The sequence below is a fragment of the Podarcis filfolensis genome, assembly GCF_964270895.1.
Source record: "Podarcis filfolensis genome assembly, chromosome: Z".
NCBI classification, from domain to species: domain Eukaryota; kingdom Metazoa; phylum Chordata; class Lepidosauria; order Squamata; family Lacertidae; genus Podarcis; species Podarcis filfolensis.
This window is the reverse complement of record NC_139617.1, coordinates 28,550,167-28,563,017: the sequence shown is the minus strand read 5'-3', so window position 1 is coordinate 28,563,017 and position 12,851 is coordinate 28,550,167. Positions and strand designations below refer to the sequence as shown.

Genomic DNA, 12,851 nt, shown 5'->3' with positions numbered 1-12,851 from the left:
AAACACTGTTTACCTTCCCACAGGAGTGGTACCTATTTATCTACTTGCACTGGCATGCTTTCAAACTGCTAGGTTAGCAGGAGCTGGGACCGAGCAACGGGAGCTCACCCCGTCACGGGGATTCGAACCGCTGACCTTCTAATTGCCAAGCCCTAGGCTAAGTAGTTTAGACCACAGCGCCACCTGCATCCCTAGGACATTTAGTTGCTGTTCCTTTCTACTCCTCCTTCTAAGGGAGGCCTGATCCTGTGTATGGAAATGCTTCAGCAGCTTTCTTCAAACTGGTGCCCTCCAGATGTTTTGGACTATGACTCCTATCAGCTCCAGCAAGATTGACAATGCTGGCTGGTGCTGGTGGGAGTTGTAGTCCACATCTGGAGGCCACTAGAGTTTGGCAACAGGCAGCTTTAAATACTCCAGACTGCTGCCAGCAACCTTTAAATTATTAGCTGTGAGAATATGTCACTTTTAAAAATGTTTTTTAAATCTTATTTTAAATTATTTTGTTGCTTTGTTGTTTTTCACCCTAGGGTCCTTTGGAGCAGAGGGGGGAACAATGGGATAGAAAGGTTAACATAAATGGTGATGGTGATTATGTTTTGGGCTGCAGTTCCCAACAGCCCCAGCCAGCACAGCTGAAAGATACTCAGAGGCGAGAGTGGATTTCATGCTCTTTATTCAGCTCATAGTGGAATGAAAGTCCCCTCAAAGTATCTGCTTTATATACATTATTTACACAATGGGCTGCACGTGATTGGCTAATTCCGGAATTCTCCTGTAGGCCAATCAGGTTGTGGATTCACTTCTATCTGGAGCTGGATTGGGTGGCTCCTGCCGACCAATCATACTGCTGCATTGTTCTAGGACCAATCAGACTGCTGCAGTTTGGATCCTATTCAACTCAGTACATAACACCCCTCCCCTCTAAGTTCCAGTTCTGCCCGGGAGGTCACATTCATAGTCCTCAAGGTACGCCAGCGGCTTATGTGTGCATTGCAGCCTGGGGTGTTCCCTGGTCCGGGGTTCAGGTTCTGGCTCGTGTTCCAAGGATGCTGGGTGTGATGGGGCCGTTTGGTCTGGTGCAACCAGCTTGCTCAGTCGTGATTTTGGTTCCGGTGTCCTTTCGGCCTCGCGGGTCCTCTCTGTATTTACTGATTCTGCCTCTCCTGCTGGCCCCTCCTGTTCTGTGGGTCTCACTGCCCCACTGTTCCCTTGGGACTCCTCTGACCTGTCCTCCTCCTGGTTTTCTCCCGGGTATCATCGCCGTATCTGGTCACAGTGGCAGCGCCAGCATTGCCCCCCATCCGTTAGTACCTCGTACGACACGGGGCCAGTGACCCTGGTGACTGTGGCGGGTACCCATGCTGGGCCTGCCCCAAAGTTCTTTGTATACACTGGGTCCTGGGCCAAGAAGGGTCGGGGGTTCCTGCCTTCCCCCACCACTATCTCATCCTGAGCTCTATCGGGGTGAAGGCGGTCCAATCTGATTGCAAGGCGCCGACCCATTAGTAGTTCAGCGGGGCTCCGGCCAGTCATTGTGCTGTGCTAGAAGGAATGTGGCAAGGCGGTACTTCCAATCCCCTTGCGTCATGCGGCGGAGGGTGTCCTTGGTGGTCCACACCATGCGTTCTGCTTGGCCATTGGTGGCAGGGTGGAATGGCACCAAATGGGTGGCGGATGGCGTTCTGCTCTGTGAAGGTTTGGAATTCTCCTGACGTAAATGCGGTCCCGTTGTCTGAGACGAGAGTGTCAGGGAGCCCGTGGGTTGCAAACAGCCTGCGTAGTACCCGGATGGCTGTGGACGTGGAAGTGGACGGTACCAGTGCGACTTTCAGCCATTTGGTGTATGAGTCCACCACTATGAAGAATGTTTTCCCCTGAAAGGGGCCAGTGAAGTCCACATGCAGGCGTGACCATGGTGCTCGGGCGGACTCCCAGGACTGGACTGGGGCCCTTGGGGGATCTGGGTGGGATTCTTGGCAGGCCTGGCAGTGTTTGACCCAGGCCTCTATCTCTCCATCGATCCCTGGCCACCACACACATAACTCCTGGCAAGGGCCTTCATTCTCACTACCCCTGGGTGTGTCTCGTGTAGGGCTGTGAGGACCCTTTTGCGGAGGGGCTGGGGAACAACGACCCTGCTTCCCCATAACAGGCACCCCATGTGGGCCGACAGTTCATGTTTGCGGGTTGTGTAGCCGGCGAATTCTGGCCCGGGGCTGCTGCTGGGCCATCCCCTCCACACCCAGTCCAGGATCCTATCTTTCTTGGAATGGTGTGCAACTTCTTGTGCCTGAATGGGGCGGTCAGGAAGCAGCTCCAGGCTCATAACCTCTTGTGCAGGTGCTAGGTCGGGGCCTGTTTCCGGTAGTGGTAGCCTGCTGAGTGCATCCGCATGGCCCATCGCCTTCCCAGGGCGGTAAATCAGTGCATACTGGTAGCTGGCAAGGGAAATTGACCACCTGAGGACGCGAGGAGACAGCACTTGGGGAGTCTGCTTTTCGGGGGCAAACAACCCAAGCAACGGCTTGTGGTCAGTCACCACGGTAAAGGGCCACCCGTACAAGAAATCATGGAATTTTCTTTACTCCCTTCACGATTGCCAGACCCTCCTTGTCGATTTGCGAGTAGTTCCACTCAGTTGTGTTGAGTGTCTGGGAAAAGTATGCCACAGGTACCTCTCTTCCATCCGGGAGTTGGTGTCCCAGAACAACGCCAATGCCATAGGGCGAGGCGTCGCATGCTAGCACCACCGGCAGCCTCTCGTCGAAGTGTGCCAAGACCGAGTTTGAGACAAGCAAGTCTGTGACTGCCTGGAATGCGGCCTCCTGGCGCTGGCCCCACACCCAAGGGGCCCGCTTGTCCAGGAGTCTGTGTAGGGGCTCCGCTATCGCCGCCTTGTGGGGAAGGAAGGAATGGTAAGAGTTCAATAGTCCCAAGAAGGCCTGAAGTTCAGTCTTGCTCTTGGGCGCTGGGGCATCACAAATGGCCCGTACCTTGTCCCCAGTTGGGTGGACCCCTTCTGCGTCCACCATAAATCCCAGAAAGTCCACCTGAGGCACTCCTACTAGACATTTTTCCCACTTCACCTTGAGACCCGCCGTCTGGAAACGGTGCAGAATGGTGCGGAGGCGGTCCTCAAACTCCTCGGGTGTGGGCCCGGCAATCAACACATCATCGAAGAAGGGGGTGACACCAGGAATCCCTTTAAGGAGAGAGTCCATTAGATTCTGGAATATGCCTGGTGCCACACTGACACTGAATTGCAGCCGCTTTACCCTGAATGCTCCTCTGTGCGTCACAATCGTCTGTGCCTCTGCTGTGGCCTCATCTACTGGCAGCTGTTGATATGCTTGGACCAAGTCCAGCTTGCCAAAAAATTTTGACCCAGCCAGGGTGGCAAGGACATGGCTGACCACTGGCACTGGGTATGCGTGGGCCGTGAGGGCCTTGTTTATGGTACATTTGTAGTCTGCGCAGATGCGGACCGAACCATTAGGCTTGACGGGTGTGACGATTGGGGTTTCTCAGGGGGCATTAGGCACCGGCTCCAGCACTCCTTGCTCCACGAGCCGGTCCAATTCCTCGTCTATACAAGGTTTCAGGGTGAACTGGACCCGGTGGGCCTTGAGCCTGACAGGTCGTACTGTGGGGTCAAGCTGTAGAGCAATGGGGGGCCCGTATACGGTCCCAATTTCCCATTGAAAACCCCTGGAAATTCCTTGCATATGGCGTCCATGTCCACTTGTAAGCTAGTGTGGTTCACCCCAGTGACGGCTAGCCCCAGTGGTCCAAACCATGCCAATCCCAGTAAGCTAATGTAGGGGCCCTTGACCACAAGCAAGTCCAGTTGCCGCGTCCGCCCTCGATATTGCACCCTGAAGGTCCCCATCCCCATTGTGGGGACCTTACGTTTCTGGAAGTCCTGGAGGGTGAATGGGGCCGGCCTGAGTTTGGGACCCCCACTAGGACACAGTTTCCTTAAGGTCCCTGCCGAGATTATGAATAGAGTTGAACCCGTGTCAAGCTCCATGCGGCACGGGACTCCCTCTATCTGTACCTCTACATAAATTTTCTCTACGTTGGGGTGGGGCAACTGGTATACCTGGAAGTCTGTGAGCTCCGTCGAGTTGCCTTGGTGCGTTGGGCCCTGGGGCTCTTGGATCGGTCCTCTGATGCCTGACGTTGGGTGGGCTGAGCCCGACACACCCAAGCGATGTGTCCCAATTTTCTGCACTGCCTGCGCTCTGCGTTGCAGAAACGGCAGGTCCTCCTTCTCTCGTGACTCTCCCCGCAGCTTGCGCAGTTCCCTCCTTCTCATCGAGGCAGCCGTGGTCTGTGCGCTTTTTGAGTGCACTGCTGTACTCAGTGCACCTCCTCCCTGTCAGATCCTGAGTCGTCGGTGAGGTCTTCGTGGTGGACCCTTGGTTGGGGCGACAGGCTCGGCCGTGCCTCTTGCGTTGACCTCTTGGTAGCTTCTGTTGCCAGGGCCTCCACCAGGGCGACCTGGAACGTTAGGTCCTTCTTAGCGTAGAGGTGTCGTTGCAGCTTCTCATCCTTCAGGCCACCGACGAGGTGGTCACGAAGCATGTTCTCCAATTCTGAGAAGTTGCAGAACCGGGCGGCTTGGCGGAGAGAGGTCACAAACCCAGTTATGGTTTCCCCAGGGGCTTGCCGCTTTGCGTAGAAGGCATTTCGACGAGCCACCACTGAGGGCTACGGCGAAAAGTGCCCCTTCCGCCATTCCATTATTGTTTTGTATGGAACAGTAGCGACGTCTTCAGGCACAAGGAGAGCCCGGGCGATTTCAAATGTCTCCTCTCCGCAGACGCTGAAGAATATCACCCTCTTCTTGGCATCTTCTTTGTCGGTGACCCCTTTGGCTTCTAGGAGGAAGTTGAAACGGGAGGCTTACGCTTCCCAGTCTCCGGATGCTGGGTTGAACGGCGAGAAGCTGCTGTCGGTTGCCATTCTGAGTTCCTTGGGTCCCGGAGCTGAAGCCTGGATACACGGTGCGAGGCAGCGGTGTGGCAGGTGGCGGTGCTGCGGTGCTGTGTGTGGCAGTCAGCTCAGCAGGATCCCACCTTCGTCGCCAGTGAAATATACTCAGAGTCGAGAGTGGATTTCATGCTCTTTATTCAGCTCATAGTGGTGAGGAGGGAATGAAAGTCCCTACATTATTTACACAATGGGCTGCACGTGATTGGCTAATATCAGAATTCTCCTATAGGCCAATCAGGTTGTGGATTCACTTCTATCTGGAGCTGGATTGGGTGGCTCCTGTCGACCAATCATACTGCTGCATTGTTCTAGGACCAATCAGACTGCTGCATTCTGAATCCTATTGTTCTAGGACCAATCAGACTGCTGCATTTTGGATCCTATTGTTCTAGGATCAATCAGATTGCTGCAGTTTGGATCCTATTCAACTCAGTACATAACAACAGCTATATATGATAGTAGGGCTGATGGAAATGTGGTCGTGCTAGCTGTGGCTGATAGAAGCCCAAACATCTGGAGGGCACCAGGTTATAGAAGGCTGCACTTAAGAATCCGTCTCCTCCCAGGTGCCTTCGAGACATTGTTCAACTACAACTGGGCTGATGGGGGTTGGAGTCTACTAGCGTCTGGAGAGTGGCAGGTTTAGGGGAGGCAGCTTTGAGAGTTCCTTCAGAACCCTTAGCATGCTACACCTCCCATACCCTCCAACATTTCTCCAATTAAAATAGGGATGTCCCATTCCATAATGATAATTTTACTATTTATACCCCACACATCTTTCTGGGTTGCCCCAGCACTCCGGGCAGCTTCCAACATATATAAAAACACAAGAAAACATTAAACATTAAAAAAAACCTCCCTATACAGGATTGTCTTCAGATAGCTGGTGGGCTGGATAACTTCACTAAATCTCTGGTAAATAGGGACACTTGGAGGGCCTGCACCTCCTACTGGGGAAGCCATGACAGGTAAGAGTGGTGAAATGGCAATATACCTTTCTGGTGTAAATACTGATAGTATCCACAAAGGATGACTATCTAAGGCATTAGTCATTAAAATAAATAAATATTAAACTAGAACATACACTTCAACGTGTACACACAAAGTAGAAACTGGGCTTTATTTACATTCCTTGGGGAAAAATTCTTAAGTGTTGGAGGGTGGTAACATTTTTTAATGGATTTGTTATATTTATAAATATCAGGATATTGTATTCTCACATAAAAGTAAGAATTTACAAAGGATTCCAAATGACTACTAGTCATGCTGGTTATATGCTACCTCCGGTATCAGAGGCAGCATGCCTGTTGCTGGGGATCACAAGCAGGAGAATGATGATGTGATATCTCCGTGTGCTACTTGAGGGCTTCCCATAAGCCACAATGGGAAATCAGGCACCGGACAAGACAAGTCTTTTGGTTGATCCAGCAGGCATCATCTTATGCTTATGACCACTGCATAGGAATTTTTGCACTGATGGCTTAAAATAGGATTAGATAAATATATGGATAAGGCTATCAATAGCCATTGGTCATGATGGGTATATATTACCTCCATGCTCTGAGGTGGATTGCTTAGAAGGAAGGGAGTGCTGTTGAGTTCATGTCTTCTTGTGGCCTTCCCAGAGGCATCTGGTTGGCCATTCTGGGAAATAATACACTGACTGGATCAGTTAAGTCCTTTGAACCAGCAGGGATTTTATGTTATACTGTGCATTACCAGTCAAGGGCCCAGCTTCACAAGATGTTATTTGTCCATGGAGGTGCTGCTTGTAGTAAACTACCCTTTGGGGCAGGGTGGGGTAAGCAGCCAGGTTGGTAGCATGTTCTGAATTGCAGCTTTGCAGTTCCTCTCTCCAGAATAAGAGAGTAAAGGTTAAGCTCACTTATTTAAACACATAACCAACGTCTTGTGCAATTTGGCCCTGGGAAATATACTACTAAGAAGAGAGCAAACAAAATTATGGCTCTGAAATTCATTCTGACCACTTTAGTACCAGGGCTGTTTTCATAATGTAAAGCCTATGCTGGCTAGAGCATACATTTGACTGTGTTAACAGAATTTACATGGAGTGCAAACGGTGGAAGAGAGGGTCAAAGACACTTGAAAGCAGTACAGGCATATCTCAGAGATATTGTGTTCAGTTCGACCGCAAGAAAGCAAATAGCACAATAAAGTGAGTCACACAATTTGTTTTGGTTTCCTAGTGCATATAAGTGTTATGCTTATAGTCTATTAAGCCACATCCCCTTGGCCGCAGAGGCAGGAGGGGGGAAACCTGGCTCCAGCCCTAGCCAGCTCCACTCCTTTGGGCAGAAGAGGGGTAGCGGTGGAGGGTGGGCTTTCAAGCAGCTGGGCTGCCTGCAGCAGCACCCACATCCTCATAAGCAGCAATATCTGCAAAGCACAATAAAATGACATACGCCTGTAATTAGGCTTATAGTCCTATGGATGTTTTCTTGGCAGCAACAGTCATTGTTTCTTTGTCACTCCACAGGGGGATGGAATATTGGGAACTTGCTTCTATAGAGCAGGCATAGGCAAACTCGGCCCTCCAGATGTTTTGGGACAACAACTCCCATCATCCCTGACTACTGGTCCTGTTAGCTAGGGATGGTGGGAGTTGTAGTCCCAAAACATCTGGAGGGCCAAGACTGCCTATGCCCAAAATATTATGTTGGAAGACTGGGAAAGATTATGGAAAACTGACTTAAAATTTACAGATTGTTCTTTACTGAAAGAAAACTACATGAAAATGATGTATAGGTGGTACAGAACACCAGTACAATTAGGGAAAATGTATAAAACGGGCTCAAACCTATGTTGGAAATGCAAGGAAAAAGAAGGGACTTTTTATCATATGTGGTGGGATTGTAGTAAAGTTAAAATATTTTGGGAAATGATATACAATGAGTTAAAGAAAATGTTTCATTTAACATTTGTGAAGAAACCTGAAGCTTTTCTGTTAGGGATTGTGGGAAAAGACCTGCCAAATAAATTTAAAAATATTTATATGTATGTGACAACGGCGGCAAGAGTCTTAATAGCACAAGGATGGAAGAATGAAGAAATCCCGACGAAAGAACTGTGGCAAGAAAAACTGATGGACTATGCGGAATTGGCAAAACTGACATACAAACTACATGACAAGGATAACTGCGACTTTAAAGATGAATGGGAACTTTTTACAAAATATTTGAAGAAACAACAAAACGAACTGGACTCTTTGGCAGGTTTTGAATAAACATTCACAAAATCTTTATTGGTAATATATAGACAAACTGAGGATTTTTACAATTTTATAGCATGCAGATAAAAATATGTGTTGAGAAACCAGAGAAAGGAGCTGAGAGAAGTCGGGGGGTGAGGTGGGAGGGTGGGTTTCTCTGGGGGGGAGGGGGGAAATGGGGGGGACAATGTGGATTATGTATGTTTGTTAAAATTATTATGTTGAAATTCCTAATAAAAAAATATTCTTTTTTTTAAAAGACTGCCTATGCCTGCTATAGAGGTATGAGATTGAGAGGCAACTGGCCTTGCCTCCCCACCTACAGCAATCACACAAGAATTTCTGCCTAGATACCTCCTGGTCTGCCCATTGGGGCTGAATGTGCCCTTTCACTGCCTAGCTTTCCATAATCTTCTGTCATAGTACCTCTCTTTCCAAGGCTGGGTTTTACCAGGAGAGGGATATCTCTGCAGCTCTTCACTTCATTGGAGTGACCACTTGCCAATTAAAGGTTTTAACAGTAACAACCAAATATCCTAGCAGTGTAGAATGCAGAAGTTTTGTGCTCTCTTGACTGGAAGGTTCTCAGATAGATGTTTTCTTGGCTTTTTAGGAGGCGAGGTTCCAGGCCTTTCTTCACAGTCATTAATGGAGAATTGGTTTTATTATTTTTCTTCTGCTTTTTATTGTTGTTTTCACTGCTGTTTATTCTATTTTTCTGCTTTAAAATATTTTATTGCTTTAATTTTAATTGTTTAGTACTAATTTTATTAGTCAGTTAGGTAGCTTTAGCTGGAAGGAAGAGAAATCTTTAAAAAGTAAATAATTAAACAAAGAAGCAAAGAACAATCTTCTTTTTGTAGAAACTGCAATGGGCCTCCTAGTGACTTTTTCATTTGAAACACTCTTAGCCGATAGGACTAAGTCAGGGGTTGGCAAAAAAATTTAGCCGTGGGCCGATCCACTGTCCCTCAGACCTTGTGGTGGGCCGGAGAAGTGGCACGGGGTGTGTGTGTGTGGAGCTGGAAGAAGAGGCGAGGGGGGCCAGCCACTGCACTTACTTCCCAGGGGCGCGATCCATAGTGCATTTCACCTCAGTGGACTTGAACAGTTCTTCAGGCGCTGAACAAGTGGCCTTGAAACGATTGTGACTTACTTACAAGTAAGTGCGTCTTTAGGGCTCTTAGTGTCTGTGCATCCAACAGCAAGGCAAGGTGCGGCTACTCACCAAGATGTGGCTTCTCCTGGCAGCACAGGTGGAAGCTGGCGGGGAACGGAAAGCGGACTTCCAGAGGTGGCGAGGCAGGAGGAGCCGGAGCAAGCGGTGGGCGCTGTCTTGCCTCCTTGTGACGGGAGGAAGAGGCTGAGCAGCGGCAGCTCTGCCAATCAGACGCTGCGCCTGGTTTACCTCAGCGTGGCGCAGGGACGTCTCTGCCAATCAAACGCCACTGAGGTAAACCAGGTGCAGCGTTTGATTGGCAGAGACGTCCCCGCACTGCGTTGAGGTAAACCAGGCGCGGTGATTGAATGGCAGAGCCGCCGCCACTCGACCTCTTCTGCCGCCATCGCTGGGAGTCTCGGCTTTGTGGTGGGTTCCGGCTTCGTGGTGTGGGCCGGATTTACAAACTAGACGGGCCTGATCTAGCCCGCAGACCTTAGTTTGCCGACCCCTGGACTAAGTGAATGGATATCTTATTTTTGTTATAGTTATTTATATCCCCCTTTACCCCAGACCAGAAATCAAGGTGGCTTATACAAATTAAAACAGCACAGATAAAATACAGAAAGCTAAAAACATATAAGACACAATTTCCAATATTACTTTTTAACTATTGACTAAAAATGTATTTTGTGATGAAGTTATTATTGTTTAGTAATGCAAATACTCCTTATATGCCAAAATTGCTTGTACAATAATGGATTTGTAAAATGTACAGTGGTACCACAGGTTAAGAACTTAATTCATTCTGGAGGTCTGTTCTTAACCCGAAACTGTTCTTAACCTGAAGCACCACTTTAGCTAATGGGGCCTCCTGCTGCCGCCGCGCCCCCGCTACATGATTTCTGTTCTCATCGTGAAGCAAAGTTCTTAACCCGAGGTAATATTTCTGGGTTAGCGGAGTCTGTAACCTGAAGCGTATGTAACCTGAAGCGTAGGTAACCTGAGGTACCACTGTAGTTTGCTTTGTAAATCATTTGATTAATTTTCAATATTCCAGAAGGTGGCAGTATTCAGGTCAAGCACTGTCAAGTTTGATTTTGGTTAGATTGCAGGATGGTCCAATAAACAACCCTTGAGACCTTTTTTTGGCAGCTCTCAGCTACATTTGACTGCCTTCCTCTGCAGCCCTCATGCTGCCTTTCCAAAGTCAGGTAAGTGAGGTGCTGGGCTTTGTGAAGGAGCTGTAAGGACCCTGAAAGGGTCCTCGAGTCCTCCAGCCTCCTTCCCAAAGCCTAGTTTGCACTTTCCCAACATTGGGGAGTAGATAGGAGAGGTGTAGGACCCTGGCAGAGCCTTCCACCTCCTTCCCAAAGCCCAGTGTCTTGCTTAGCTGGCTTTGGAAAGACAGCATGGGGAGAGGTGTGTGTCAAATTTTCGCTATGCTACCACCATGCAACAAGGCAGTGTGCAGCCCATGGGTTCTGTGTCAAAGTACTCTTGCAGTCCACTTGGTGGGAAAAGTTGGGCGACCCTGGGGTAAAGTCTGCCTTGTGATACAGAAAGAAATTGTAATTCCTATGGTTCAGTAAATATGCATAATGCTCAGGCTGTACCTGGTTCAAAATTCATCTCAGTAAGAACTGGCTATGTTGAGTTGCCAGCTTCCCCAACGCACCTCCAGCAGGGCTCCTACACCTTTGACAACTGCACAACAGGTGGAAATTCATCAGGAGAAGCTTCCCCCATCACTACTCTTTGTATGCAAGTGTAAGGACAAGAAAATATCTTTACCAACTGAATTTCCTCCAGTCATACAGCCGTTTAGGAACTCAGTAGCCAGGTAGTGCGTTTTTCTAGACACCTGTTGTCCTTCCTTTGCCAGCCCCCTTTATCCATATTTACTAAGAAATAACTTCTTCTTCTTCTTCATTAAATTTGTATACCACCCTTCATCTGTAGATCTGAGCAGTTCATAACATAAAATTACAATATAAAAAAGACAAAATATATAATTAAAATAATAACAAAAACGAACTAGTAAGCTTCCTCCTTCCACAATACATTTAAAAGGGCATTAGATGTTAATCAGCCAAAGACCTGGTTGAAGAAGAACATTTGCTTCGGGCACCTAAAAGTGTAGAAGGTGCCAGCCAAATCTCCCTGGGGAGAGTGTTCCACAAATGGGGAGCCACTGCAGAAAATGCCCGTTCTTGTATTGCTTCCTGTAGAGGAGGACCATGAAGAAGTCTCAGAGGATGATCTCAGGGTCTGGGTAGGTTCGTATAGAGAAATGTGGCCCGTGAGGTATTGTGGTCCTGAGACATTTAAATAAGGTTACCCCTCCCCAGTGCCTAAGAAACTTATTTTTTGTTACTACTGAGGTTATTGGGGTTTTTTTAATAGTTACTGATTCCAGCAAGAAACCAGTTTGGTTTCCCTGCTTCACTTACTTTTATTATTATTTGTTTATTCCATTTATATACTGCCCTTCCTCTTAGCTAGTGGGAGTTGTAGTTCAACAACGTCTGGGTTTCCAAGGTGAAGAAAGGCAGTTCTAGCCACTTACACTGGGAACCAACTACAGTATTTGGGATCCGTTTTTCTTCTTATTATTTGATCTCCGAAGAGCCGGATTAATGAATAAAAGTAAATAAGGGTTGTGCACCCATGGTTCTCCTCTCCACCACCTCTACATCCTACCCTGCGGGGTAGACCAAGCAAATGCGTTACCAAGGGCCCGAGGTGACCCAGCGCGGCTTCTGTCTCCAGCCACGCGTTCCACCCACTTCCGGTGCCTCTCCTTCCCCTCTCTCTCTATCCTCGGCACCGTTTCCTGTCCTCCGGCGCCCCGCGACTCTTCTTCCCCACCTCTCTGTGCTCGCCGACATGGCGGCGCTGAGGGCTCTGTCGGCGGCGGCACCGGGCATCTCGCCCGGTGCGGCTGCTTCTCCGCGGCATAGACTACTGCTGGTTTCGCTGCTGTGGCGGCCGGCGGCGGGAGCTCACTCGTGGAAGTGGGGGCGTCCGCCCCGGAGGATATCGCAGGTGCGCCGGTGGGACTGAGGCGGGCGAGCGGGCGGAGAGGTGGGCTCGCTCCGCCGCGGGAGGGTTGAGGGGAGGCTGAGGGGCGGGGAACGTCCTGAGGGGACCAAGGTCGGTTATTCCGCGCGGGTAAGACTTCGGCGAGATTGTAGTCGGAGGGTTACGAGGGTGTCCCAAGCGAGAGTCTCCTAAATGCGAAGCTGTGTGTCCCAGCCCTGATGTCTCTAAAAGAGGATTAGGTCATTCATGGAGGGTGATAAGGATCAATGCTTTTTTTCCACAGTGGCTATGTCCTTCCTGCACGGCCAGAGGCAGCAATACTTCTGAATACCAGAAACCTCAGGCGAGGCGAGTCCTGCTTGCGGGTTTCCCCATAATAGGCTCCTGCTTAGCTTCTGCGAGAACAGGACTAGGTGG

The 12,851-nt window shown here is 49.2% G+C and overlaps 1 protein-coding gene across 1 annotated transcript in view; it reads left to right on the top strand.

Annotated features, from left to right (window-relative positions):
- Positions 1-12,236: 12,236 nt before the first annotated feature.
- The window catches only part of ABCB7 (ATP binding cassette subfamily B member 7), a 50,954-nt gene continuing 50,339 nt past the window's right edge, over positions 12,237-12,851 (top strand). The window contains exon 1 of the mRNA XM_083596376.1: positions 12,237-12,437. Coding sequence (XP_083452502.1) covers positions 12,279-12,437 — 159 coding nt within the window. The 5' untranslated portion in view covers positions 12,237-12,278. The remainder of the gene's footprint in view (positions 12,438-12,851) is intronic.